The sequence below is a fragment of the Rhipicephalus microplus genome, chromosome 7 (assembly GCF_043290135.1).
Source record: "Rhipicephalus microplus isolate Deutch F79 chromosome 7, USDA_Rmic, whole genome shotgun sequence".
NCBI lineage: Eukaryota > Metazoa > Arthropoda > Arachnida > Ixodida > Ixodidae > Rhipicephalus > Rhipicephalus microplus.
In genome coordinates, this window is record NC_134706.1 from 73347492 (window position 1) to 73371984 (window position 24493).

Here is a 24493-nt window from a genome sequence, read left to right on the forward strand (position 1 = left end):
AAAAATTTGCCTCGTATCTGCATGTTTGACTACAAATTTTGTCGAGAGACGATAGTGTTCTGCCTGTATTGGATGTATGAAACGCTTATTTACTGTTCTGCGCGAGAAAGTGGGTGAATGGGCTCATGGACGCTTTACGTTAGAGCTACTGGATATGCTACCTTTAGGTAAAAGAGTTGCGCCCCTGTTTTCTGATCTCTGCTCGCTCCGCATGCAGACGTTCGGTGGCCCTGTTCACCGAGAGCCATCACGTAGTCATAAGTGGTTCATTTGCACTGCAGAGAAGCCAACAGTACGCAGACGATGCCAATGCTTCGCTGATTCTGTTCAGATCAAGATTTGTTGACATCGGCTGTTGTTATCATTCTCGCCGCGCTTCTTGTGTACTGTAGCTATATTGCCTGTGGCGGCGAGAAATGCGGTAGCAATGGCATTTTGTATTGAATTGTACTACGTACAGCCCATGTGATTAGACGCGAGTGCAGCGGGTGTTGCTATATAAAAATTAGTGTTCAGCGAAGAAGAAATGAACACTTGACTTTTTCTATCTATCAGTAGCACTGCAAAATTTGCTCCCTTTGTATTACCCACACATGCCGTGAATAACGTATGCATGCGGAGTTGGTCAGCCAGTGTAGGCTGCATACGTCCAGATTGGTGTGAAGGGTACAACGCCAAACATAAAGAGAAAAATTAAACTAGAGCCTTTCGAATTGGCAAGGTGTTGAAGACAGCGCATCAATATATTGTAGCTTTCAAACCTTAGGCGAAATAAATGTTGGATGCGACAGGACTGTTCAAATACAATTCACATCAGCTCTCGTAAGCTGTCATGGTAATACGAGCGTGACACGATAGACGCGCGTATCATAGACGTCACATGGTCACTCTCGAGCACTATGCGGTTCGATTCAGTTAAAGACGTTGAAACTATAGCTTGCTTGCTCACACATTTAACGAATGAGCCCAATGAGACGAAAAAATTGTATTGCTAACTGTATCGATCCCGATCAAAAGTTCAAAAGTAATCTCGTATTTGTAAATGGGGAAAAAGGCGGAATAGAAAACGAAGCTAATGCGCAACCACTAGAAAATACAATTATCAACGGTTTGATGAGCCGACACACTTTGTTTTATTATTACACACCAAAAACGTAAGCGTGAAGTCAAGGTTTCTAGACGTAACCAGGGCAACCCAGTTTTGCTCATACCATCATTAGAAATATAAAGAAAGCAAAAAAGAAACTAAATAAAGCAGTGCTAGTATTCTGAAGCGCGAGTGCTGCTTCTACACGGGTGGTGAGTGGTTTTGCCGCAACACATCTTAACCCAAGATGGAAAATTGGCGCAACTCTGCTACCTAAAAGTACCATATACAGTAACTCGACGAAGCGCGAGAGAGTAATCTTGAAAAAGGAAAGGAAGTCCTTCGATACAGTGAGGACGCGGCGAGCGCGCGCAATAGGTGACCAGTGAAATGGAAAATCGCAGAGAACTGTGGGATACGACGCCTTCCCGTTCGACGCACCACTCGGGTCAGCAGCGGCACGCGCGCATTTTGTACTGCTCCGTTGAAAAAAGTGCCTCGCCATGCAATGTCAGTGCTTTAGAAGTTGTTGTTTTTTCGCCGACCGTGACTGTGACGATGACAAGCTATACGAAAGCCATGAACGGTCCGGAAACTTTTTGTCGCACTAACATGATCTGCAATGCTCTTATGCCGCTCAGGGGTGCTGTTAGTTCGGCTAGCAGATCAGTCGATACACAAAACAGTTTTTCTTGTATGATATGGTACTGCAGGTATAAAGTCACCTATTTAATGATCTCAGGGGATGGGGATGAGTGTAGCAGTGTGCTAAAAAGTTCATTTTGGGATCGCTGCTTCGGCCGAACTCGTCAGTCAATCGGCATGAAGCGCAACACTTATTAAGCACGTTCAGATATTTTTTTCTAGCCTTCAGCGCGCTATAACATGCATTTCTTAGTCGAAGTCAGATGCTTATTTTAACGCTGATCTTGGTCAAGCTACACGGCTTGGCGGCACATAAACAATACAGTGAGGCATAGACGGCACCGAATAATCGAAACCCTGCGCTTGTTTAACGCACTTCTTCTTTTGGGCGCCGTCCTGGCGCACAGTTTGACCAAGATAAACGCAAATGAACTCGTCTAGCACGTGGTGCGAACTTATTACTCTTGAGTGAAGCTTTCGCGTTTTTTTTTTGTCATGTATATGGGTGCAATGGCCGGCGCTCATCTCGCATGGCAGGTAGATTTCGCCCGTAAATTCCTTATTATCTTTGCTAGGAGTTCCTGAGCGACAATCTCTTTCTCAATATATATTCACAGAAAATTCATGCGTAAGCTTTTTTTAGTGTGAAATACAAGCGTACCTGTGATAAAATGGTTTTTGCACATGCTTCAACGTCTCGTACTCAAAGGCAACCTGTCGCTGTGACTCTCTTTACAGCCGCGGCCCACCTCACTTTTTTGTCTTCGTTCCATTGAAATTATACCTGCGTTCACCTTTCACTCTCGAGTAGGAGCAGCCAGCGGCTGTATAACTGACCAAGTTTTGTCAGCACGAAAATAAACGGGCGACCGCGCGTGCGAATCCCGAATAATCTGAGGCTTTCGGTGAAGCAGTTCGCCGTCGTCTGCTCTTCTCGAACCGAAAGCCGGTAGCAGACGGTGCATCCCACAATCCCTAGCTCTTTTACTGGTCACCTATTCGCAATGTACATAGACTGTCGTGCCGCCCAGCCGAATTCCGGAGCGTCCACTCAAGGGTGATCAGTAGGTAGGCACTCCAAACGCTCCCTTGCGTGGCGATGCTAGCCGCAGTGTTAACGCGTTAACAAAAAATGAACCCAAACCACTTTGTATGTTTCGTTCATCAGTGAATATACCGCACTGTCCGTGACACGATGAATAAGATTCGTTTTTGCGAGACGTGAAGTTTTTGTGAAAATGCTTGGCAACTCGTGCTTTTGAATATAGCCCGCAGAGTACACATATCAGCTTCGCGTGATTTTCTACAGCCAGTTTGGATAATGAAATGTTCATGTCTGGCCACTTCAGTTAAAACTCGCCTTGTTTTGCGTGCGTATTGCATTCGTCAGCGCTTTTGTAGTGCATGAAACTCATACCAATCACTGTACGCGGAAAGTAGTGCAGGTTCGCTGTTTGCGCTTCCAAACCTTGGCCTACGCTACGCCGCTTGTTTTTTTTGTTTTTACGTTCGTTAATAGATGTCGGCACAGTGCAAGCGATTTCTTTCTTGCCGAGTATCGGAGCGAAATGATCTTCGCCCCCCCCCCCCCGATGAACGTGTTGAGTGACACCGTGTGGGTGTTGTGCGTGGTGATTGACGCGTTGTTGGTGCTATCGAAGTTGTTTGGTGGGGAGAATTCCTCAGATCACTTTCAGCATTGATGTTCAAAGAAACCGTCGTGACGTCGAGGATTCGTCATTGGACGTACATGGTTCTCAAAGTGCTGAGAGGGACAGAGATAATGAAGGATCAACGGATAGCTCACGAGCAGAGTTGCGCTTCACGTCCTGTCGTGCGTTAATGATTTTCACGTTCGTAAGTCACTTTGATTGCATTTATTCTATAATATCCTTCAGCGAGCTCAAAATAAAAACACACTTTTTCTTGTGCATTGGATGTATCCCAATTACAGTTGATATTAACAAGCGCCGCATACCGCCAACACGGTCGAGGTTGACGAGCGAAGGGAAATGGTGAGAGCAATGAAATATGCAGTTATGACTATTGCCACGTTCCAAGTTTTTGTTATTGTCCCAAAACACCACACGATTCTCAGCGCAAACCGCGCCTGCAGTTTTCGAGAAGGTTCCGGACTGTAGTAGATCATTTCGATAAGATCCCGCCCACTGTGCGAACGGTACAGATTGTTCTGGAACCTACGCCACCGCCAGCGATAACGCTAGAACATTCGACGGCAAGAGTATAAATGCCGACGCGCTTCGCCGCTTGTCAGTTGTTGATCGAAGGCCGACGCTCCGTTCGCCGCTATCAGTCCGAAACTGCTATCTGTGCAAGACTGCTGCTGTAATTGGACCTTCCGTTTACCGGGCACAGTTTCGCCCAAATGAACAGGTGAATCCCAACACGAAGTCTCCTGTCTTCGGCCACGTCATGACCCCGTGACACTATAGACCGGATTATAGGCAAATGCCTATTTTGTTCCTTGCGTTCCATTGCGTTCCTATTGTGCCATTTTGATACATAAGGATGAACTAGAGGTTAAGAAGCGCTTTTATGGTGTTTTTATAGTGCCTAAAACTGTCTATTTTGGTGTTCGTGCCTTAAAGCTTATAAGTGCCTATAAATGTCTATTTTCCAATTGAGCGCGTATATGAGCGCTGTTCAAGCCCAAATTTAATTTCGAGCGTAGTGTGTAACCGTTATTCATGTAAAAAAGGCAGCATTGATATTTCCAAGCACTGTAAGGTTCAACGAAGACAAAGCTGACTCGCTGCGACCGATCGGAGGAGGAGAATGAAGACTGCAAAAGGTGGTATTTTTTCAGTCCTAAGTGGAAGAATGTCTCAGTGTCTGCAGGGGAACGAGGAGACAGAATTAAAGATGGGGTAAGAAAATAAAAGTGACGCCTTTGGCTGAGGACGTGCCGACCACCTTCTACAAATAGCTGTCCAGTGCTCTGAAGGAATTGAAGAACCCCCCTGAAAACCTGGGTATGTCGGTGGGAAAGGAAGAACAGGTTTTTCTGGGCAGCCGCGGGTAGCTGAAGAACGAATGAAAAACCATAGAGGACCACTCATGAAATGCTCTTGTTGATAAAGGAGGGGTGAAGGTCACCAAATTTGTCTACTTTATACAGCAAAGCCTGAGACAGGCGCCGGCATGTTTACAATCAATGGTGTACTTAGCATACATTCACCGTATGCTTTAGTATGCTTGTTCCGTATGAGATCCCTTGTCATATGTCTTTAGGTGGCAAACGTTAAAAACTAAAGAACTCCGGTTCAAGCTTTGTCCTTAGCCATTACTCAAAAAAGACAGCTGTAACAATATAAAAAATTGTCAAGCATTTCATGCTAAACTCATACTCGAAAATAAATGTACCTATACAGTCCTTTTCGCGCAAGGGTAATTAGGATTTTGGAATGTCGTATTAGATGCAATTTTTCTAATCATTCGTTTTGTTGGTTTCATGACAGAATGAAATGGCTTATAGAGAGAATAAAGTGTGTTGTGTCAATGAAGCGTACTTTCTTGACATTGTAATCCGTCCGCTGCAGCGCCTTCTGGTAAAAAATGTGACGTGCACGCGGCTTTTGTTCTGTTTGTAATTTACTTTTTAATCGTCTCTCTCTAGGGGATATAATAAGTTGTAGTTACACACTAGAATTTCTTGTGTCCTGCGTTCTACTATGTTTCTACAATGTTCTACAATGTGAATTTTCAAATTTGTTCGCTACGAGCCACCACAGTATAATGCGAAGAAGCAAACTTGAATCCCTTGCCTCTAGTTCCATGTAGTCATCGTGAGCCTTACTCCTTCCCTGTTTTCTTCGCTATCGGGGCTGGAAAATCACATGACGCATACGCGTCAAGAACAACATGCGTAAGCAAGGTCACGCGCGCATGACGTGCCCCGGCCTACTCGTGCGCGTACGCCATCGATATTGTGTCGATTCGGTGCTTTCTGTTGCGTATTATCAGTTTCTGTGGCATAAATCAGTCACTGCGTGTACTTTAGGGAGGCTGGCCAGGATCATGTATTGTGACCGCGATACACCACGTCGCTCCGCTTAAACTGCAGTCAGAAACGATGCACCAAACACAACTTAAGGGTTGTCAGAATTGGCAAAGGCACGGTGCAGAAACGACGAGAAGACGAACGCAAGCGAAATGGGGTAGTAGTAGTAGTAGTAGTAGTAGTGGTAGTAGTAGTAGTAGTAGTAGTAGTAGTGGTAGTAGAAGTAGTAGTAGTAGGAGTAGTAAAGTAGTAGTAGTGGTAGTATAGTGGTATTACGCAAAAAATACGATATAAATATAAGGGACGCCGTAGTAGAGCTCTCCGCCAATTTTGACCAACTGGTGTCCTTTAGCGTGCACCGACATTCCACATTTGCAGTACACGGGCATCAACTTTTTCGCATCAATCCAGATGTGACCGCCGCGGACACAATCGAACCCGAAGCATACGGGTCAGCAGCGGAGAACCCTATAGTTATTGGCTCACCGAGGCGGACGCTAAACGAGGAACGATTAGTAAATAGCATCTCGGGGCTATTCAAAACAAAAATAAAAATGATACCAAGATGAGATTTTGTTTGCATGTTTCATTATTTTTCTCAGTGTTCATTCATTATACTGACTTTGAAAGGGCAGTGCAAAGACACAAGGAAAAGCAAAACACAGAGACAAAGAGTGCTGTTTTTCTTTTCCCTTTGTCTTTGCGCTTCCCTTTCAAATTGATATGAAGCAGCTAGCCCAAATCAAAGTACTCCTCATTCATGCTACACAACAAAACATACAAATTGCACATGCCAAGTAGAATAATGTCACGTGCAACACTCGTAATGAGGTACCGTTTAAAGTGCAGAATATGACTGGGAGACGGAATAGTTTTTCTTTGTTTTTATGGATACAGCTAGCATTTAAGGAAGTTCTGATGAAGAGCGTACAGTATATGACATCAGCCCACCAATGTTAACGTAAAAGGGCGACGTAAAAACAAGACCATTCCTTGGTTTACTTCACTCCGTAGATCTTGGGGCAAATACATTCATTAGAAATCAAGCGTTTTTCCACGACATGTAATTTCGCAAAGCTTAACAGAAATGATCCGAAGTGCCCAGTGCATTATTACGCTTGTCAGCTCGAAATGGTCAAACCTAATGAGGGGCCCTTCAAAGTTTTCACCAATAGGGAAGAAATTAATATTACGTGTTTGTACCTAGCATGTCTCTCTTCTGGGAAATCATTTGTCTGATTATTTGCTCCTGCGCTGCCCTTCCTAGCCACAAAGAAACGAAAGAGACCCATGAGAGTGTTAATTGAATGGTGCACACTTGACGCACAATACCAGACAATAAAACGAAAAACAACATACTGCGAATCGCACGTGGAATGCACGCCTATATATGTTCAATTGTTGTTACCTTTTGCTACCTTAAACATCATTTTTTTTGCTTCTTGCCGTAGATAAAAGTCACTGACGTCATTGTTTTAAGATATAAAAATTTTTGTAGAAATTTATTGTGCATATTGTCACGGGGTCGTGACGTGGCCGAAGACAGGAGACTTCGTGTTAGGATTTAACTGTTTATTTGGGCGATGTGATGTGTGGTGCGCGTTCAAAGTGCGCGCCTTCGAAAAGTGCGCGTCACGGAAAAAAAAAAAACAAAAGGAGAAATACCAGAGTGCACGTGCGGGGCTGCTTAAACAAGAATGACGACGTTAAAGAGCGTCGAGCACGAGGATGCGTGGCAGGACGTGAAGTAAACAAAAGGTAAAACATCCAATGGGCAGCGAACACGGAGATTTCAAGGCCCAATGGCTTGACACCACGAGACAGCAGTATCTCCAATGAGAACGAGACAAGTGGGCCAGAGCTGAAGCAGGAGCCTGAGCAGACCAGAGCAAGGGGAGTTCGAAGAAGACGGGGCAAGCGGAAGGTCGTCACCGGACCGGGCGCTGAAGATGGGCCGTCGGGCGTAGGACCCGAGCCTGCAGGTCTTCAACCGGCCGGGGCCTCCTGCCATCGTGTTCCCGCTCCAAAGGACCGTGGCCATCCGGTCCTGAACTCCTTTCCAGGGCCTGCGGACTTTGGTTCCGGCAGGCGAGCTACAGCCGTCGGGCTCCGGGCCCGAGCTGTGCGCCCAGCTGCTTGACTAGGTCGACCCTGGTTCTCTGACGCGTCACCACCAGCCTGCGTTCTCTCGTCACAGACGGGTCCACACTCCTAAAGCCAGAGCCACCACGTTCCGGCCTGGTTTCTCGACGTGTCGTCAGCAGCCAGCGTTCCTTCATCCCCGTCCTGCCCGCGTCCTGAAGCCGGAATCACCGCGTTCCGGTTTGCTCATCGTCGGCGGAATTCAGCGTGTGGGTGAGACCAAACAGATATCTTGCGCTACTCCCATCACTCAGCCCCTTTCGAACGTTAGGTTTAGTTACTGACTTTGAACGTTTTTGTTGGGTGTTTACAGATGTGTTTCGTCATGTCCAGTCAACTGTTTATTAAGTGTTTTGTTTTGTGAGGAATCTTTGCCTCTTTACTTTTCAATTAAACTTTGTGTGTGTTTCTTGGAAACCGAACGGCTTTGTCCTTATTAGAAAAACTCTCTGAGGCTCAGCCCGGGAGAAAAACAAATCAGCAACAAGAACCCTGCATCACAAATTGGCGTCCGCGACAGGACAAAGTCGTTTGTTTTTCATGTAGATTTTTCGACGCGATGAAAGCCATGAAAAGCACTTCGGAATTATTAGATCTGGCGGAGAGTATAAGTCTCAAGGGAGCGGAGTTCAAGGAGTGGTACGACAAGCAAATGGCGCAAGCGCAAGAGGAACGGGCTGCGATATGTGACGCTAAAAAGCAGCAGATTGCATTGCAAACACACGCTAAGAGAGAGGAGTTCGAGCGAGAAACACGGGCTAGGAGAGAGAAGCTCGAGCGAGAGACACGCGCTAAGAAGGAGCAGCTTGAGCTAGAAATGCGTGAAAAGAAAAGGCTGCTCGAGATAGAGATGCGCGAAAAGAAGAGACTGTTGGAACTAGAATATGAGGATTTGCAGCAGTGGCTTGAGAGGGAAAACGCTGAATATACGTGGTCTGAGAGCCAGAGTAGTCAACCAGTGGATGAGGTGTGCTCTGAAAGCAGTTACATCGGGAGCGATTTGAATTTACGTGAGACTGACCCTGTACCTCGTCATGACCTTTCGCTAGAGAAAGAAACTCTGAAAGAGTATGACAGGGAGGTAAACAGTCAAAAGACTAGGAGACTCGATAAGCTTATTGAAGCGCAGGAATGCTTCGTGAGCATGGAACAAGAACGTTCCATTCAGAGTAAAGGGTATTTTGAAACCTGTGAGAGGTCAAGCGCACTTTATTCAGAGGTAGGATTGCCTCTGAATAGCTCCGCTGAAGGAGCAATAAAAGGTCTCCTAGGTAATGCCGGCGAATGCCATAATGAAAGCTCTGATGTAGCAGCTACCTATTGTTTTGGGCCACTGGAGATAGCAACAGACGCTACGGACATGGTTTTTCACCACGATTATAACTTGCCCATACAGAGAGATGGCTTGTGTTCTCGGGAAATTGTAGATGATGCTTTTAGAAGAATATTGGAGCAAAATGCAAAAGCACTTGTTGAAGAACAGAGAGTAGAGTTGCAATGTAGGTCAGCTATATGTGACAATGAGGGTAATCACGATGACCCAGGCAGAAGGGTTGAAAGTATTGATGAACAAGCAATACAGAAAGCTGAAGGGATGGAAAGTGAACCAGAAGGCAGTAATGGTCCAGCAGGTTATTGTACGAGGAAGGACGCCGACTGGTGCTCTTTGGCATCTTCGGTTGAAGAGGTCGCTTCTGTTAAGATGTCTCAACGATTAGCGGCTTACGAGCTCAAGCAAGGCGTTCGTGGGAAGGATGAAATGATTCAGGCGTGGTTGTACTGGTGCGCCTGGAGGCAACGCCTCCGACTGGCATACAGACATTCCAGCGTGTATGCTTGTGATTTCGAGGTTGGGAACCTGGTGATACACAGCTTTAGGTTCATACGAGCTTACGGTCGAGAATTCTTCCACTGGCTTCCGATTCCTTACTCTTGTCAAATGGTTAGAGCAGTTAAACGTCTTGTACGGGACGCTATAACTTAAGCGTCAAATTCGATTTCCCGCTGGTTTCTTTTGGATCTTGCTTGCGGACCATGGAAGGGTGTTGCTTGTAAATATTTGAAGAAGTTACATGCAATGTAACATTAACATGATGTATAGTTTTTGAGATGATAGGGTATATATATGATAAAAAAAAAAGGGGTGGTGTACTACTAATTTGGGGATTTTCACAATCCGCTAGATGTGTCCATACTTTTTCTCACTTCTTGCGTATTTTGAGGTTAGTGAATGTGGACCTTTGGGCAATGCAGTGAACTGTGTGGCGGACATATGTGGGTAAATTGTGGTGCAGTGCGAAACGTGCACTCAACGGCAGTTTTTTTTCTTCTCGGAAAAAAAAAAAAACTTTTCTTATTGTTGTTGGTTGAATGTTACGTTCTGTGGACTCGGTGTTTCGACGTGAGACATGTCAACGAAGAAGCAGTGTGGTGCCATCGGTGTGATGTGTTGAACTGCGTGGTGCAAATATGTGGTGTAATTGTGACGTAGTGCAGAACGCGCACTCATCGGCAGTTTTTTTTTCTAAAAAAAAAAAAACTTGAATGAAAGGGGGGCGTATGTGATGTGTGGTGCGCGTTCAAAGTGCGCGCCTTCGAAAAGTGCGCGTCACGGAAAAAAAAAAAAAAACAAAAGGAGAAATACCAGAGTGCACGTGCGGGGCTGCTTAAACAAGAATGACGACGTTAAAGAGCGTCGAGCACGAGGATGCGTGGCAGGACGTGAAGTAAACAAAAGGTAAAACATCCAATGGGCAGCGAACACGGAGATTTCAAGGCCCAATGGCTTGACACCACGAGACAGCAGTATCTCCAATGAGAACGAGACAAGTGGGCCAGAGCTGAAGCAGGAGCCTGAGCAGACCAGAGCAAGGGGAGTTCGAAGAAGACGGGGCAAGCGGAAGGTCGTCACCGGACCGGGCGCTGAAGATGGGCCGTCGGGCGTAGGACCCGAGCCTGCAGGTCTTCAACCGGCCGGGGCCTCCTGCCGTCGTGTTCCCGCTCCAAAGGACCGTGGCCATCCGGTCCTGAACTCCTTTCCAGGGCCTGCGGACTTTGGTTCCGGCAGGCGAGCTACAGCCGTCGGGCTCCGGGCCCGAGCTGTGCGCCCAGCTGCTTGACTAGGTCGACCCTGGTTCTCTGACGCGTCACCACCAGCCTGCGTTCTCTCGTCACAGACGGGTCCACACTCCTAAAGCCAGAGCCACCACGTTCCGGCCTGGTTTCTCGACGTGTCGTCAGCAGCCAGCGTTCCTTCATCCCCGTCCTGCCCGCGTCCTGAAGCCGGAATCACCGCGTTCCGGTTTGCTCATCGTCGGCGGAATTCAGCGTGTGGGTGAGACCGAACAGATATCTTGCGCTACTCCCATCACTCAGCCCCTTTCGAACGTTAGGTTTAGTTACTGACTTTGAACGTTTTTGTTGGGTGTTTACAGATGTGTTTCGTCATGTCCAGTCAACTGTTTATTAAGTGTTTTGTTTTGTGAGGAATCTTTGCCTCTTTACTTTTCAATTAAACTTTGTGTGTGTTTCTTGGAAACCGAACGGCTTTGTCCTTATTAGAAAAACTCTCTGAGGCTCAGCCCGGGAGAAAAACAAATCAGCAACAAGAACCCTGCATCACAGGCGAACCTGTGCCCGGTAAACTGAAAGTCCAATTACAGCAGCAGTCTCGCACAGATAGCAGTCTCAGACTGATAGCGGCGAACGGAGCGTCGGCCTTCGATCAACAACTGACAAGCGGCGAAGAGCGTCGGCATTTATACTCTTGCCGTCGAATGTTCTAGCGTTATCGCTGGCGGTGGCGTAGGTTCCAGAACACTCTGTACCGTTCGCACAGTGGGCGTGATCTTATCGAAATGATCTACTACAGTCCGGAACCTTCTAGAAAACTGCAGGCGCGGTTTGCGCTGAGAATCGTGCGGTGTTTTCGGACGATAACAAAAACTTGGGAAATGGAACGTGGCATTGCCCCCCTCTGAAAAAAGGCATCGTCCCGATGCTTTAACTAAAGATGAAAGTACAATAATAATGCAAGAAAGTACAATGAATAAATTACGATACAACAATAATACAAAAAAAAACACTAGTTCAGTTTGTTAACGCCCATGAAACGGCTTGAGGCGCGCGACATGGACGACTTCAGGTCGCGATCGGCGTCGTTGAGAGTTCGTGATGCCGTCGGGGACAACCTCGTAATCAAGTGGGCCGAGCCGTCGAACCACCCTGTACGGTCCGAAGTACCGTCGCAGAAGCTTTTCACTTAGTCCACGTCGGCGTATCGGCGTCCACACCCAAACACGTTCACCGGGCTGGTATTCCACGAAGCGTCGTCGAAGGTTGTAACGGTGGCTGTCGGTCGTCTGTTGATTCTTGATACGGAGACGCGCAAGTTGTCGGGCTTCTTCGGCGCGTTGAAGGTACTCGCTCACATCGAGGTTTTCTTCGTCGGTGACGTTGGGTAACATGGCATCGAGCGTCGTTGCCGGGCTCCTTCCGTAGACCAATTTGTATGGCGATATCTGCGTCGTCTCTTGCACCGCCGTGTTGTATGCGAAGGTCACATACGGAAGAATGGCATCCCACGTCTTGTGTTCGACATCGACGTACATTGACAGCATGTCGGCGATCGTCTTGTTAAGCCGCTCGGTGAGGCCGTTGGTCTGTGGGTGGTACGCTGTCGTCCGGCGGTGGTTTGTTTGGCTGTATGTCAAGATTGCTTGAGTTAAGTCTGCAGTGAATGCCGTTCCTCTGTCGGTGATAAGGACCTCTGGGGCGCCATGACGTAGGACGATATTTTCGACGAAGAATTTAGCTACTTCGGATGCACTGCCTTTTGGCAGGGCTTTTGTCTCGGCGTAGCGGGTGAGGTAGTCGGTAGCTACCACGATCCACTTGTTTCCGAAAGCCGACGTCGGGAACGGCCCCAGTAGGTCCATACCAATCTGCTGGAAAGGTCGGCAAGGTGGATCAATTGGCTGCAGAAGTCCCGCTGGCCTTGTCGGTGGTGTCTTGCGTCGCTGACAGTCCCGGCATGTTCTCACATAACGAGTGACGTCGGTGGTAAGACGTGGCCAGTAGTACCTTTCTTGTATCCTCGCGAGCGTGCGAGAAACACCGAGGTGCCCTGCCGTCGGATCGTCGTGCAGGGCCTGCAGGAGTTCTGGTCGCAGAGCTGAAGGCACCACAAGGAGGTACTTAGCTCGAAGCGGTGAAAAGTTTTTCTTTTGTAGAAGACCGTTTCGTAGAAAGAACGACGCAAGTGCGCGCTTAAATACCTTCGGGACTTCGGCGGTCCTGCCTTCAAGGTATTCTATTAGGGCCTTAAGTTCCGGGTCGGCCCGCTGTCGTTCAGCGAAGTCGTCGGTAGTTATCGTTCCCAAGAAGTACTCGTCATCCGGGTCGTCTGGTAGCGGTTGGTCGACAGGCGCACGAGAGAGACAGTCGGCGTCAGAGTGTTTTTTGCCGGACTTGTAAATGACAGTAATGCGTTACTCTTGAAGTCTCAAGCTCCATCGTGCGAGGCGACCTGAAGGGTCCTTCAAGGTGGCTAGCCAACACAAGGCGTGGTGGTCGCTCACAACTTTGAACGGGCTGCCGTAGAGGTAGGGGCGAAATTTCTACGTAGCCCAGATGATGGCGAGGCACTCCTTTTCTGTTGAGGAATAATTTGCTTCTGCTTTGGATAGCGATCGGCTGGCGTAACTAATAACCCTTTCAGGTCCGTCAGCCCTCTGCACAAGAACGGCGCCAAGACCTACGCTGCTTGCGTCAGTATGTATTTCTGTCTCGGCGAATTCGTCGAAATGGGCAAGTAACGGAGGCGTCTGGAGGCGATGTTTAAGCTCCTGGAAAGCGTGTTCCTGTGGCGTTTCCCACTTGAACTCCACGTCGGCCTTGGTAAGGTTAGTGACAGCATCGGCGATGCGGGCGAAGTTTTTCACGAACCGCCTATAATAGGCGCACAGGCCCAGAAATCGGCACACGGCTTTCTTGTCAGTGGGCGGCGGGAAGTCGGCGATGGCGGCTGTTTTCCGTGGATCGGGACGAACTCCAGACTTGCTGATAACGTGCCCCAGAAACAAGAGCTCCTCATACGCAAATCTGCACTTTTCTGGCTTCAGTGTGAGTCCGGAAGTCTTGATGGCTTCAAGTACAGCTTCAAGGCGCCGAAGATGCTCGTCGAAACTCGAGGAAAACACGACGACGTCGTCCAAGTACACAAGGCAAGTCTGTCACTTCAACCCTGCCAGTACTGTATCCATAACGCGTTGAAACGTTGCAGGCGCTGAGCAAAGACCAAAGGGCATCACCTTAAACTCGAAGAGGCCGACCGGTGTTATAAACGCCGTCTTCTCTCGGTCTCTTTCGTCGACTTCGATTTGCCAATAGCCAGTCTTGAGGTCCATTGACGAAAAGTACTTGGCGTTATAGAGCCGATCAAGTGCGTCGTCTATTCGTGGGAGGGGATACACGTCCTTTCTTGTGATTTTGTTCAGGCGGCGATAATCTACGCAGAAACGTAGGGTCCCATCCTTTTTCTTCACTAACACCACGGGGGATGCCCATGGACTCTTGGACGGCTGGATAATGTCATCCCGCAGCATTTCATCAACTTGTCTCTTCATGGCCTCACGTTCTCGCGTCGAAACCCTGTCCGGACTCTGACGGAGTGGTCTGGCATTTTTTTCGGTTATGATGCGATGTTTCGTGATTGGGGTCTGCCGAATTTTCGATGACGACGAAAACCAATCTTCGTATTGCAGGAGCAGGGCCTTGAGCTGTTCTTGCTTATCGTTCGGAAGTCTGGGATTGACGTCGAAAGCTATGGGAGGGGCTTGGTTCCTGTGAGCAGGTTCCGCAGAATCGGCGAGGGCGAAAGCACTGGTGGCTTCGACAATTTCTTCGATGTATGCGACCGTTGTTCCTTTGTTCACATGTTTGTACTCATTGCTGAAATTCGTGAGCAAAACCGTTGCTTTGCCTCCCCGCAGCTCTGCAATTCCTCTTGCGACGCAAATATTTCGGGTGACCAACAGATGCTGACTGCCTTCAACGACGCCTTCCAAGTCAGGTGCTTTAGGAGCGCCGACTGAAATAATGACGCTTGAGCGAGGCGGAATGGTGACTTGTTCTTCCAGCACATTCAAGGCATGGTGTCCTGACGGCGTGCGCGGCGGTAGTGCTTCTTCTGTTAATAACGTTATCGACTTTGTTTTTAGGTTGATGACAGCACCATGGAGGCATAAGAAGTCCATGCCAAGGATGACATCTCTCGAGCAATGCTGTAGGACTACGAAGTCTGTAGGATAAATACGGCCGTTAATGGTGACTCTCGCTGTGCAGATTCCTGCAGGCGTTACGAAATGACCTCCGGCTGTGCGGATTTCAGGGCCTTTCCAAGCTGTCCTAACTTTCTTTAACTTCGCGGCGAACGACCCACTGATGACAGAATAGTCGGCTCCAGTATCGACGAGAGCAGTCACACTGTGGCCGTCGATAAGAACGTCGAGGTCGCTAGTTCGCCGTCTCGCATTACAGTTAGGGCGTGGCGTCGGGTCACGGCTGCGTCGGCTTGTTCCGCTGCTTCCATGCTGCGTCGTCAGGCCACCTTCGGTAAATGAGCTTTCGCCGTCAGGGCTTTGTCTGGCTGGCGTTGTGTTCAGAAAGCACCGTCGCGGCGTCGTCGTCGTCGGAGGATCTTCGGTAGTTCGTCGCACAGCAACCGCACCTCCACCGGTTGCTGCCCTTAGTTTCCCGGATACGGGCTAGGAGACCGGCCCCGCGTTGGGCCAGAGTACTGCCGGTGGTGCGGTGGCGTGCGGCGGCTGGGCGACGGCGAACGCGAAGGGCTTTGTGGTGTCCACCGAGTTCCTGTCAGGTAGTCGGCGATGTCACGTGGTCGTTCTCCTGGCTGTGGACGCGGTGCATTGACGGCGAAGCCACGCAGTCCCATCTGTCGGTACTGGCAACGGCGGTATGTGTGTCCGGCCTCGCCGCAGTGGTAGCAGAGCGGGCGATGGTCAGGGGTGCGCCAGACGTCAGTCTTCCTCGGTGCACTGCACTGGGCCGCTGGCGAACGGTATGACGTCGGTGGGGGTGGTGGCGGCGGTGGCGTCTGTCGACGGAAGTGCGATGGGGCGGCGTTTTGGCGTGGACGGGGAGGAGCGTTGTGGCGCAGTGCAGCGGCGTAGCTCATAGCTTCCGGCTCGGGCAGCGGTGCGTGGGGAATTTGAAGCGATTGCCGAACTTCTTCTCGCACAATGTCGGCAATTGAATCCACTTGAGGCTGGGCCGAAGGCAACAGCTTGCGCAGCTCTTCCCGCACGATCGCTCGGATCGTTTCACGCAGGTTTCCGGAGTTACTGGCTTGAGTAGCAGCGCAGTCTGCAGTCAGGCGACGATTATACTGTCTGGTGCGCATATCCAGGGTCTTTTCGATAGTGGTCGCTTCTGCTACAAATTCTTGGACGGTTATCGGTGGGTTTCTCATCAGTCCCGCGAAGAGCTCCTGTTTGACCCCTCGCATGAGGAAACGAACTTTTTTCTCCTCAGGCATGTCTGTATCAGCGTGACGGAATAGTCGGGTCATTTCTTCTGTGAAAATGGCGACATTTTCATTTGGTAGCTGAACCCGAGTCTCTAATAAAGCAGCGGCCCTCTCTTTGCGAGCGACGCTCGCGAACGTTTGAAGGAATGCGCCGCAGAAAACATCCCACGTTCGGAGCGTGGACTCCCGATTTTCAAGCCAAGTCCTTGCGGTGTCTTCCAAATAGAAGAACACACGACGCAGCTTTTCGTCATGGTCCCAGTGGTTGAGGGCGGCCACACGGTCGTATGTCTCCAGCCAGGACTCCGGGTCTTCGAACGATGACCCATGGAAAATTGGTGGTTCCCTGGGTTGATGCATGACCATCGTGGGCTGGGACGCTGCGGTTGTCATTGTCGCTGCAGTCGCGGTCATGGCCTTGGTCTTCCGCGCCTTGTCTTGTAGAAGCCCGTACTCGGGTGGTAGCCCTTGCTGTCGGCGGCTTGTTCGCTGTTCCTGGTTGGCGTCGGTGTCTTCTCCGCGACGTGGGCTGGTCTCACGGCTTGACGGGGGCGTCCGGTACATGAACGAAGCAGCACCTCCACCAGATGTCACGGGGTCGTGACGTGGCCGAAGACAGGAGACTTCGTGTTAGGATTTAACTGTTTATTTGGGCGAACCTGTGCCCGGTAAACTGAAAGTCCAATTACAGCAGCAGTCTCGCACAGATAGCAGTCTCGGACTGATAGCGGCGAACGGAGCGTCGGCCTTCGATCAACAACTGACAAGCGGCGAAGCGCGTCGGCATTTATACTCTTGCCGTCGAATGTTCTAGCGTTATCGCTGGCGGTGGCGTAGGTTCCAGAACAATCTGTACCGTTCGCACAGTGGGCGTGATCTTATCGAAATGATCTACTACAGTCCGGAACCTTCTACAAAACTGCAGGCGCGGTTTGCGCTGAGAATCGTGCGGTGTTTTCGGACGATAACAAAAACTTGGGAAATGGAACGTGGCAATATAAATATGATTTTGAGGGCCTCAAATGGTGTTTTACCAGCCTGTCTGTGGTGCCTACAACAAACTTTTGTAGTGCCTAAAATTCCGGCCTCTAGTTATGACTAAAGTGCACGCTAACTTCTCGGGCACTTCAGTGGTGCCATACGAAAGACGTTGTTGTCCAACAAATTTTCGCAATTTAGACATTGCGAAAAACGTACGCGTGTCGATATCCTTGTTTCGATAGTGCTGATGGAACCTGCAACATCAGATTGCAGGGAATGGCGCACTGTTAGTCTGATCATGGCTGTGACAAAAGCGCCACTTATTGAAAAGTTAGATGCGTGTGTTCCGTTGAAAAAGAAGCTGCATGATGCTATGCTTACGGCACGCGTAATGACGATGGCGTAATATGTTTGCAAAACATCGGTATACGTTAAACGTTCGGTCCTGTGCAGCCACGACGGTGCGCTACACGTCAGTGGCATACTACTGCGGCAAATCTGCCAGACAGGCTCGGAACTAATTATCTCGGAGTGCCTTTCAGTTCATACATGAATTCTGGTTAGCGAAGATTTCTGCACCACGCACAGAATCATGCAAGCATCGTTGATACATGCTCCATCAGCTGACACCACCACCCTTTGAACTGCAGCGAGAAACGAGGTAGCGAACATTCAGCAGTTCCTCTTTGTTGGGATAGTACTTTGGTTAGATATACATTCATCTGACTATCAAGAGTTCATCCGGCGAAAGCGGCACGGGGAGTACGTCCATCCAATCTTTTCTTATGCGAGTTGACGGGTCGGTCATCCTATCGCAGCCATCTTGAATTGCATGGTGCGCCACCTATATGACGTGGGCGTTGCGGATATCGTAGAAAAGCGTAGCAAAGATTTGCCTTTTCGTATATAGGGTCGTATTGCCAGCGCAGCATAATAATTGGTTCTTAAAATTACGTGCTTATGCCTTTTCTAGTATAAAGAAACACACAACGTAGAATATCGGCGTATTGATTTGTGCTTCGGGACTGCGCAACATTTGCTTTTTAATCGACAATCGCACAAGTGTGAACACAGAAACGAGATCAAGATTGGTGGGCGTTGAGGATGTGGCTCAACGGTGACCGACCACGAGACAGACCTAAAAGTTTGCGTTGAAATTTCTTATCGTCTATAAAACCGAGTATTTACGTCGAACATTCCTGGGGGCAAGATCGCTGACTGCCAACGATTGCGCACAATATGCCACCGATATATAAGAGAGCCTCCACTTAAGAATTTTTGAGGGCGTACAGCCACTTTCTGGCAAAAGGCATAGCTAACACGCAACGTCCGGACGACAAACATAATCGCACCGTGCCCGGAAGCAATCGCAAGTACGAGTTAACGAACAGCTACACGCAAACAGGAACCCCCAATACTGCACGATGCCGCACCACCACTGTTGAGAAGCTTTAAAATTACCAATGACGCTGCTATGGCTTCCCGGATCACAACACGCCTGTGATAATACGAGAGCTATTGACATTATGTTCTTCCCTTTCACAGATTGAGCACAGGAATGGATACTCCGAATGCCCACTTGCGGTCTTTCCAACCGTTTCAGTGAAAATGCAGCAGAAGAGTGTTCCATACGTCCATGTCTGCCATTTTTTGAGAAACAAATTCAGTGTAGTGTTTGTTATGGTCGGTTCTGACGTTGACGAATGAAGATATTTTACTCTGTTACAAGTTTCATGTCGGCAAGGACTCGCAACAGCCTATGTAATATAGCTTGCTAAAAGGGTAAAATACAAATTTGGCAGATCCAGTGTACAGTGGGAATCGATGATATGCGAAGCACGAATGAGGAAGGTTTACATATCATTTTAAAATCAGAACAACGTTACGAGACGGAGGTTAATTATGCCGTACACAACTTTCATGCATAAGTATTATGATTGGACGCGTCACTTATCTTCATCATCTATTCACCCCACCTGATAGCAAATTTGGAATATGTGGAGCTGGCGAAACAGCCGCTAGCGCGCTATGAGCGTAGCTTGTAGTCGTGTTTTACATGACACGTATATTATGATTATCATGTTCGGACGTGTCATTTAACTTCGCCGTCTATGACGTCATGCAATAACATTTTGATATATGTGAAGCTAGAGAAACGACCGCGAGCGCATGATGAGCGTGGCATGTGGTCGTGTTGTTACATGCCACGCATCTCATGCATGATTATCATGTTTGCACCAGTAACAAACCTTCTTCGTCAATTCACGTCCTGTAATACCAAACTTGGAATATGTGAAGCTAGCGAAATGGCGAGGAGAGCATCATAAGATGCCTAATATACTGTGACGTAACGTTGACGAGCGCACGCTAGGCGCAGCGCGAACACTCTAATGCCTGACACTCTAATGTCAGACGCAGCCGGGCGGCAACTGGTGCGAAATGCGACATGCTGCGTTTCGCACCAGCCCCGCTAGCAAAAAAAAAATGGCAGCATATCCAACGGAGTGAATGATGGGGAGTGGGGCCAAGCATTCGTCCGTCCATTCGTTCTTGCTTCCGTCCGTTCCTGCGTACGTCTGTGTAACCGTCCATGCGTTCATCCACCCATCCGTGCGTGCGTCTGTTCGTGCGTTCGATCTGCGTTCGTCCATGCATCCGCGCCTACATCCGTTCATGCGTCCATCCATGCATCTGTCTGTGTGTCCGTTCGTCCATCTATTTAGCATTCCAAGTACCACCATCTCGCATCTTTTCATCATATATTCTCCATATAGAAGCACCGCCATCCAGCAGACATTTCAATGACTAAACGGGAGGTGGCACATGCACACTTTCTTACGGCTTGCGCTTCGGGTTTACTTCCCACCTTTAACCACCTCGAGTTCATGGTATATACTAGTTCACTGTATTCATGGCTATGCGGCCCAACGCTCGCTAAACCTTTCTAAAACCAAGGAGGTTACACCCAGCGAGTATAACGTAGCAACCCTTTCTTGTCAGATCGTGCTCAATGTACATGCCAATAGCTGCTAATGGGGATCGCAGCGTGCGCGTTACCTAAAGGCCGAATGCTCCTGTCTCTTATTCCCCCTTAGCAGCCATTAACATGCGCATTGAGCACTATCTTTTATTGTTCAACAACGCACAGAAGAAATCTCTCACCGGAATCACTTTGAAGGTCAAAATCGTAAGGACCGCTATGCCGGGTATGTGCCACTGGTGGTTACGTACTACGAGGGACGCACAAACCACGCCATAAGGAGCTTCACCCCTAAAATTCACCGCGTCTGCCTAGCTTTGTGACGAACGTACGCCGGGCGCGCTCAAACGCGCATGCGTCAAAGCAACGGTGTGCGGCACTTGCCTGCGAGTATATACCAGGCAGATCGGCGCATGGCGTGGCATCACCGGAATGACGCGACAAAACAAACGCTGGAGCACACGCGCACCGGGTCACGTCTAAGTGTATTGGCGCCTTGAGTGTGGCATGTAGTCATGCTCTTACATGACACACATCTCATAATTATGTTTGCATCAGTCGCATACCTTCGTCATCCATTCAAGTGGCGCAATACCAAATTTTGCATATATAAATCTAGCAGAACGGCCATGAGCGCCTCGTGAGGGCGGCATGTTGTCATGCTCTTACATCACACGCATGTCATGATTATCACGTTTGGACATGTCATTTACATATGTCGTTCGTTCGCGTCACGTAATACTGAATTTGGTACATGTGAATCTAGCGAGACCGCAGCGAGCGCATCATGAGCGCAGCATGTAGTCATGTTATTACAATGCACGCATCACATGATTATCGTACTTGCACCAGTCACATACTTTGTCGTCAATTCACGTTCCTTAATACTAAATTTGGTGTATGTGAAGCTAGTGAAATGGCTGCGAGGGCATCCTGAGTGTGGCTTGTAGTCATAATATCACATGACAAGCATCTCATTATTATCATGTTTGCACCATGTCACATAAATGCCTTCGTCATCCATTCGCATCACGTATCGCCAAACTTGGTATATGTGAAGCTAGCGAGACGGCGGCGAGTGCACATTGAGCGTGGCGTGAAGTACGACTCATGGCTTACATCACATGCATGCCGTGATTTCCACGTTAGGTTCTGTCGCTTGTGTTCGCCATGCAATCAAAGCATACCATACCAGTTTTGCGACATGTCATGTGAACGAGACCACGGAAAGAGCAGCAATACCATGAAATGTAAATCATGACATTCATGACACACATGGCATGATTTTGATGTCTTGACAAGTCAAATATGCTCGTCATAGGCTCATGTTATGCCATACCAAGTTTCGTATCGATATCTTTATCCGACCGGCCAGGAGAGCTAAAAGTCGTAGGTCACTAGATAGATAGATAGATAGATAGATAGATAGATAGATAGATAGATAGATAGATAGATAGATAGATAGATAGATAGATAGATAGATAGATAGATAGATTCAAACCATGCGAGCATTACGCAATACAAAGCGACATAGCACAACACGCAAAACCTCCATTATCAAGCTATATTTAAAATGCGTTCCGACGCGGATGCATTGACCGACACACGTTAGGTGCCCCGCAAGAGAAACACGTCGGATAGCAATCATAACATATAATGATCCTGTAGTTGTTGAAATTAGAACCTACCGCTAATGAAACTGTTTTATATACGTTAACGTATTAGTGCACAATGAACAATCGAGCTAAAATAATGAACACAGAATACCAACAGGTCCCAGCTTGCGCGCCTTAGACACGATCCACGCTTCCAGTTAAACTAATGCCGTCTTCAACCGGCAATTCTTAAAGCAATATTTATTGTAGTCACTCTCACTCTACCGACGTCAGAGGCAGGCGTCACTACAACGAAGTTGTAGTGACTGCGAAGCCCACACAACTCCTCCACCAAATTCAACTCTACAGGCTGCCTATGCTTCACCCTCCGGACAGAAGGAAAAGTCGCTCGCGCTTAGCTGTGTCAAACTTCGCCTTTATCCTAATGATAAGATACACACAACGACGTAATCCAGTACACACAGCCCAGCTTAGTGCTCGGATGACTATCCTTCTCAGGCGTTTGTTCTCTCCCTGTAACTCCTTCCTATCACGTTCAATGTATGTTTTATTGTATGTTTTAAAGTGTCCGCAATGTCGCAGATTTGCTGATTTCGAGTGGTCGCACTCCTACTTTCATGTTTCCTCTAAACTGACAAGTAGCGCGCACCTGTTTTCCGACTGATCGGTCACTTTCATATGATTCTTATGTTGAGCGTATACGTCACGGGCGGTTTGAGTGCATGCAAATTAAACGCGAAAAGTTTTTATTTGCAAAATAATAAACAGGCGCTGCATTGAGGTTATATGCTACTTTGCTGACGTTTTGTGGTAGTCAATAAAAACACTCTGGCAAATAAACATCAAAGAAGACAGTGCCCCTCTGACGGGAGTCAGCTATACGTATCAGTAATTACACCACTTTAATGCTTCGAAAATATGAAAACATTGGCGGGTTAGTCCCAACTTTAGCCTTGAAACGCCATCCAAAAAAGTAAGTTCAGAGGAAGTGCAGCAACCTAGATATACTTGCATAAATTGCAATCCCAAGGCAATTTTATAGTTTTTTATAATATTTTATAGTTTAGCAAAAAGCATAAGAATTAGAGGTGTTATGTCTTACCTATAACTTGCAAGTGGGCCTCATCTCTGCATAGCGTGGGGTTTAAGGTATGGTTCACACATAGAGTTCCCGGGCCCTCCACAACTGGAGAAGTGAAAAAGAAGGATATTCACAACAAAACGTTTACAGCTGCATAGTACTAAAGACTTCCGTTAACGATGTTCAAAAAGAAACTAACCAATCTAAGACCTACTTTGCTTACGTGAATCAGGCAACACGAAATTATGCGCTGGTACTGCACCAGGAAGAGCTACCTCCAACTATTTTCAAAATTGGAGTCACATTCAATTTCAAGAAAGGGGGCTGTGGAAAAACTGTGGAATTCAGACCAAAACATTCTTTACTCCTTTGAAGCCTGGGAAATTCATTAAAAATTGTTGAACCCTCGTCTAATGAGTCCGTGTAACAGTAAAGTAAAATTCATTTTCACAAAAGCAGTGGTTGTTGTACAGTGATATATGAGAGCTTGAACAATGTCTATCGGTGTTTGGGAGCTATACGATCACTTGACATTGATACAACAATGTAGCGCATAGTGTCATATTTACATCGTGACGACTAACGCTCGTGATTGTGATTTAGTCGTTGTAGCAGCTGCAGATGTCAACGTATACCTGGGCACAGCGCATTGTTCATCTCATCTCAATATGAAATAAACCTAGTCATACGAAACAATGGTACTCAATATCAATTAAGGAGAGAAGCACACGTGGTGTGTGCCCCTGAGTAGCAGGATAACCTGAGCCAGATCTGATGCATATACTACCATTTTGCGCGTCAGCAACGCGGGAGGCAGGTGTTCGTAGCTTGAGCCTCGAACGCATGCAGACGTTCCACGTCCCACTGGCCTCTGTCTCGCTCCACCAAGAGATGACATTCCCCCCTATGCATGTCGCTGCCCTATTGCATTGCTTAGTCCAACAGTGTTGCTGGTCGGTACTGTTCCACCCTAAGTAGTCGGCGGCACAGCACTCTTGGCACAGCTCGAACCCGGACTACTCAATCAATAAGTCACCACGCATCAACACGAAGCGAAAAGCAAATAGCAAAACTACGTTGGTGATTCTTCCATGCGTAGTCTGTGTTCTTCACTGTTATTAAGACACTTTAAATAATGCACCCAAGATGGACTTTCCGCGCACAATCTCAGGCGTCATAATTTGACTGCGTCATCAAAAAATCATTCTCAATCAGTGTTAGCAAGTGTCATGCCTCATTATTTCTCTCGTCCCCTCGCAGACATCTGCGCAATCCCACCCCACCAGCAAAAAGCACCATGCGAGAGAGCGTGTGTATGACATATAGGGCGCATTTGTAAAGTTCTGTGCATCTGCACCGATAGAGCTCAGTTGGTGGACCACCAGGCGCTTG

The 24493-nt window shown here is 48.0% G+C and overlaps 1 protein-coding gene across 5 annotated transcripts in view; it reads right to left on the reverse strand.

Annotated features, from left to right (window-relative positions):
• Window positions 1-24493, reverse strand: part of LOC119179911 (japanin-like-RA2) — a 131217-nt gene that overhangs the window by 69583 nt on the left and 37141 nt on the right. For 4 of the 5 annotated variants that reach the window (XR_012884932.1, XM_075869276.1, XM_075869279.1 and 1 more), the window contains one exon: window positions 23123-23206. The exons of the other annotated variant lie outside the window; for it this stretch is intronic. Coding sequence is in view for 3 of the 4 variants with exons in the window: in XM_075869276.1 (XP_075725391.1) it covers window positions 23123-23206 (84 nt within the window). In the remaining variant the exon portion in view is untranslated. The remainder of the gene's footprint in view (window positions 1-23122; window positions 23207-24493) is intronic. 5 annotated transcript variants of the gene reach the window in all.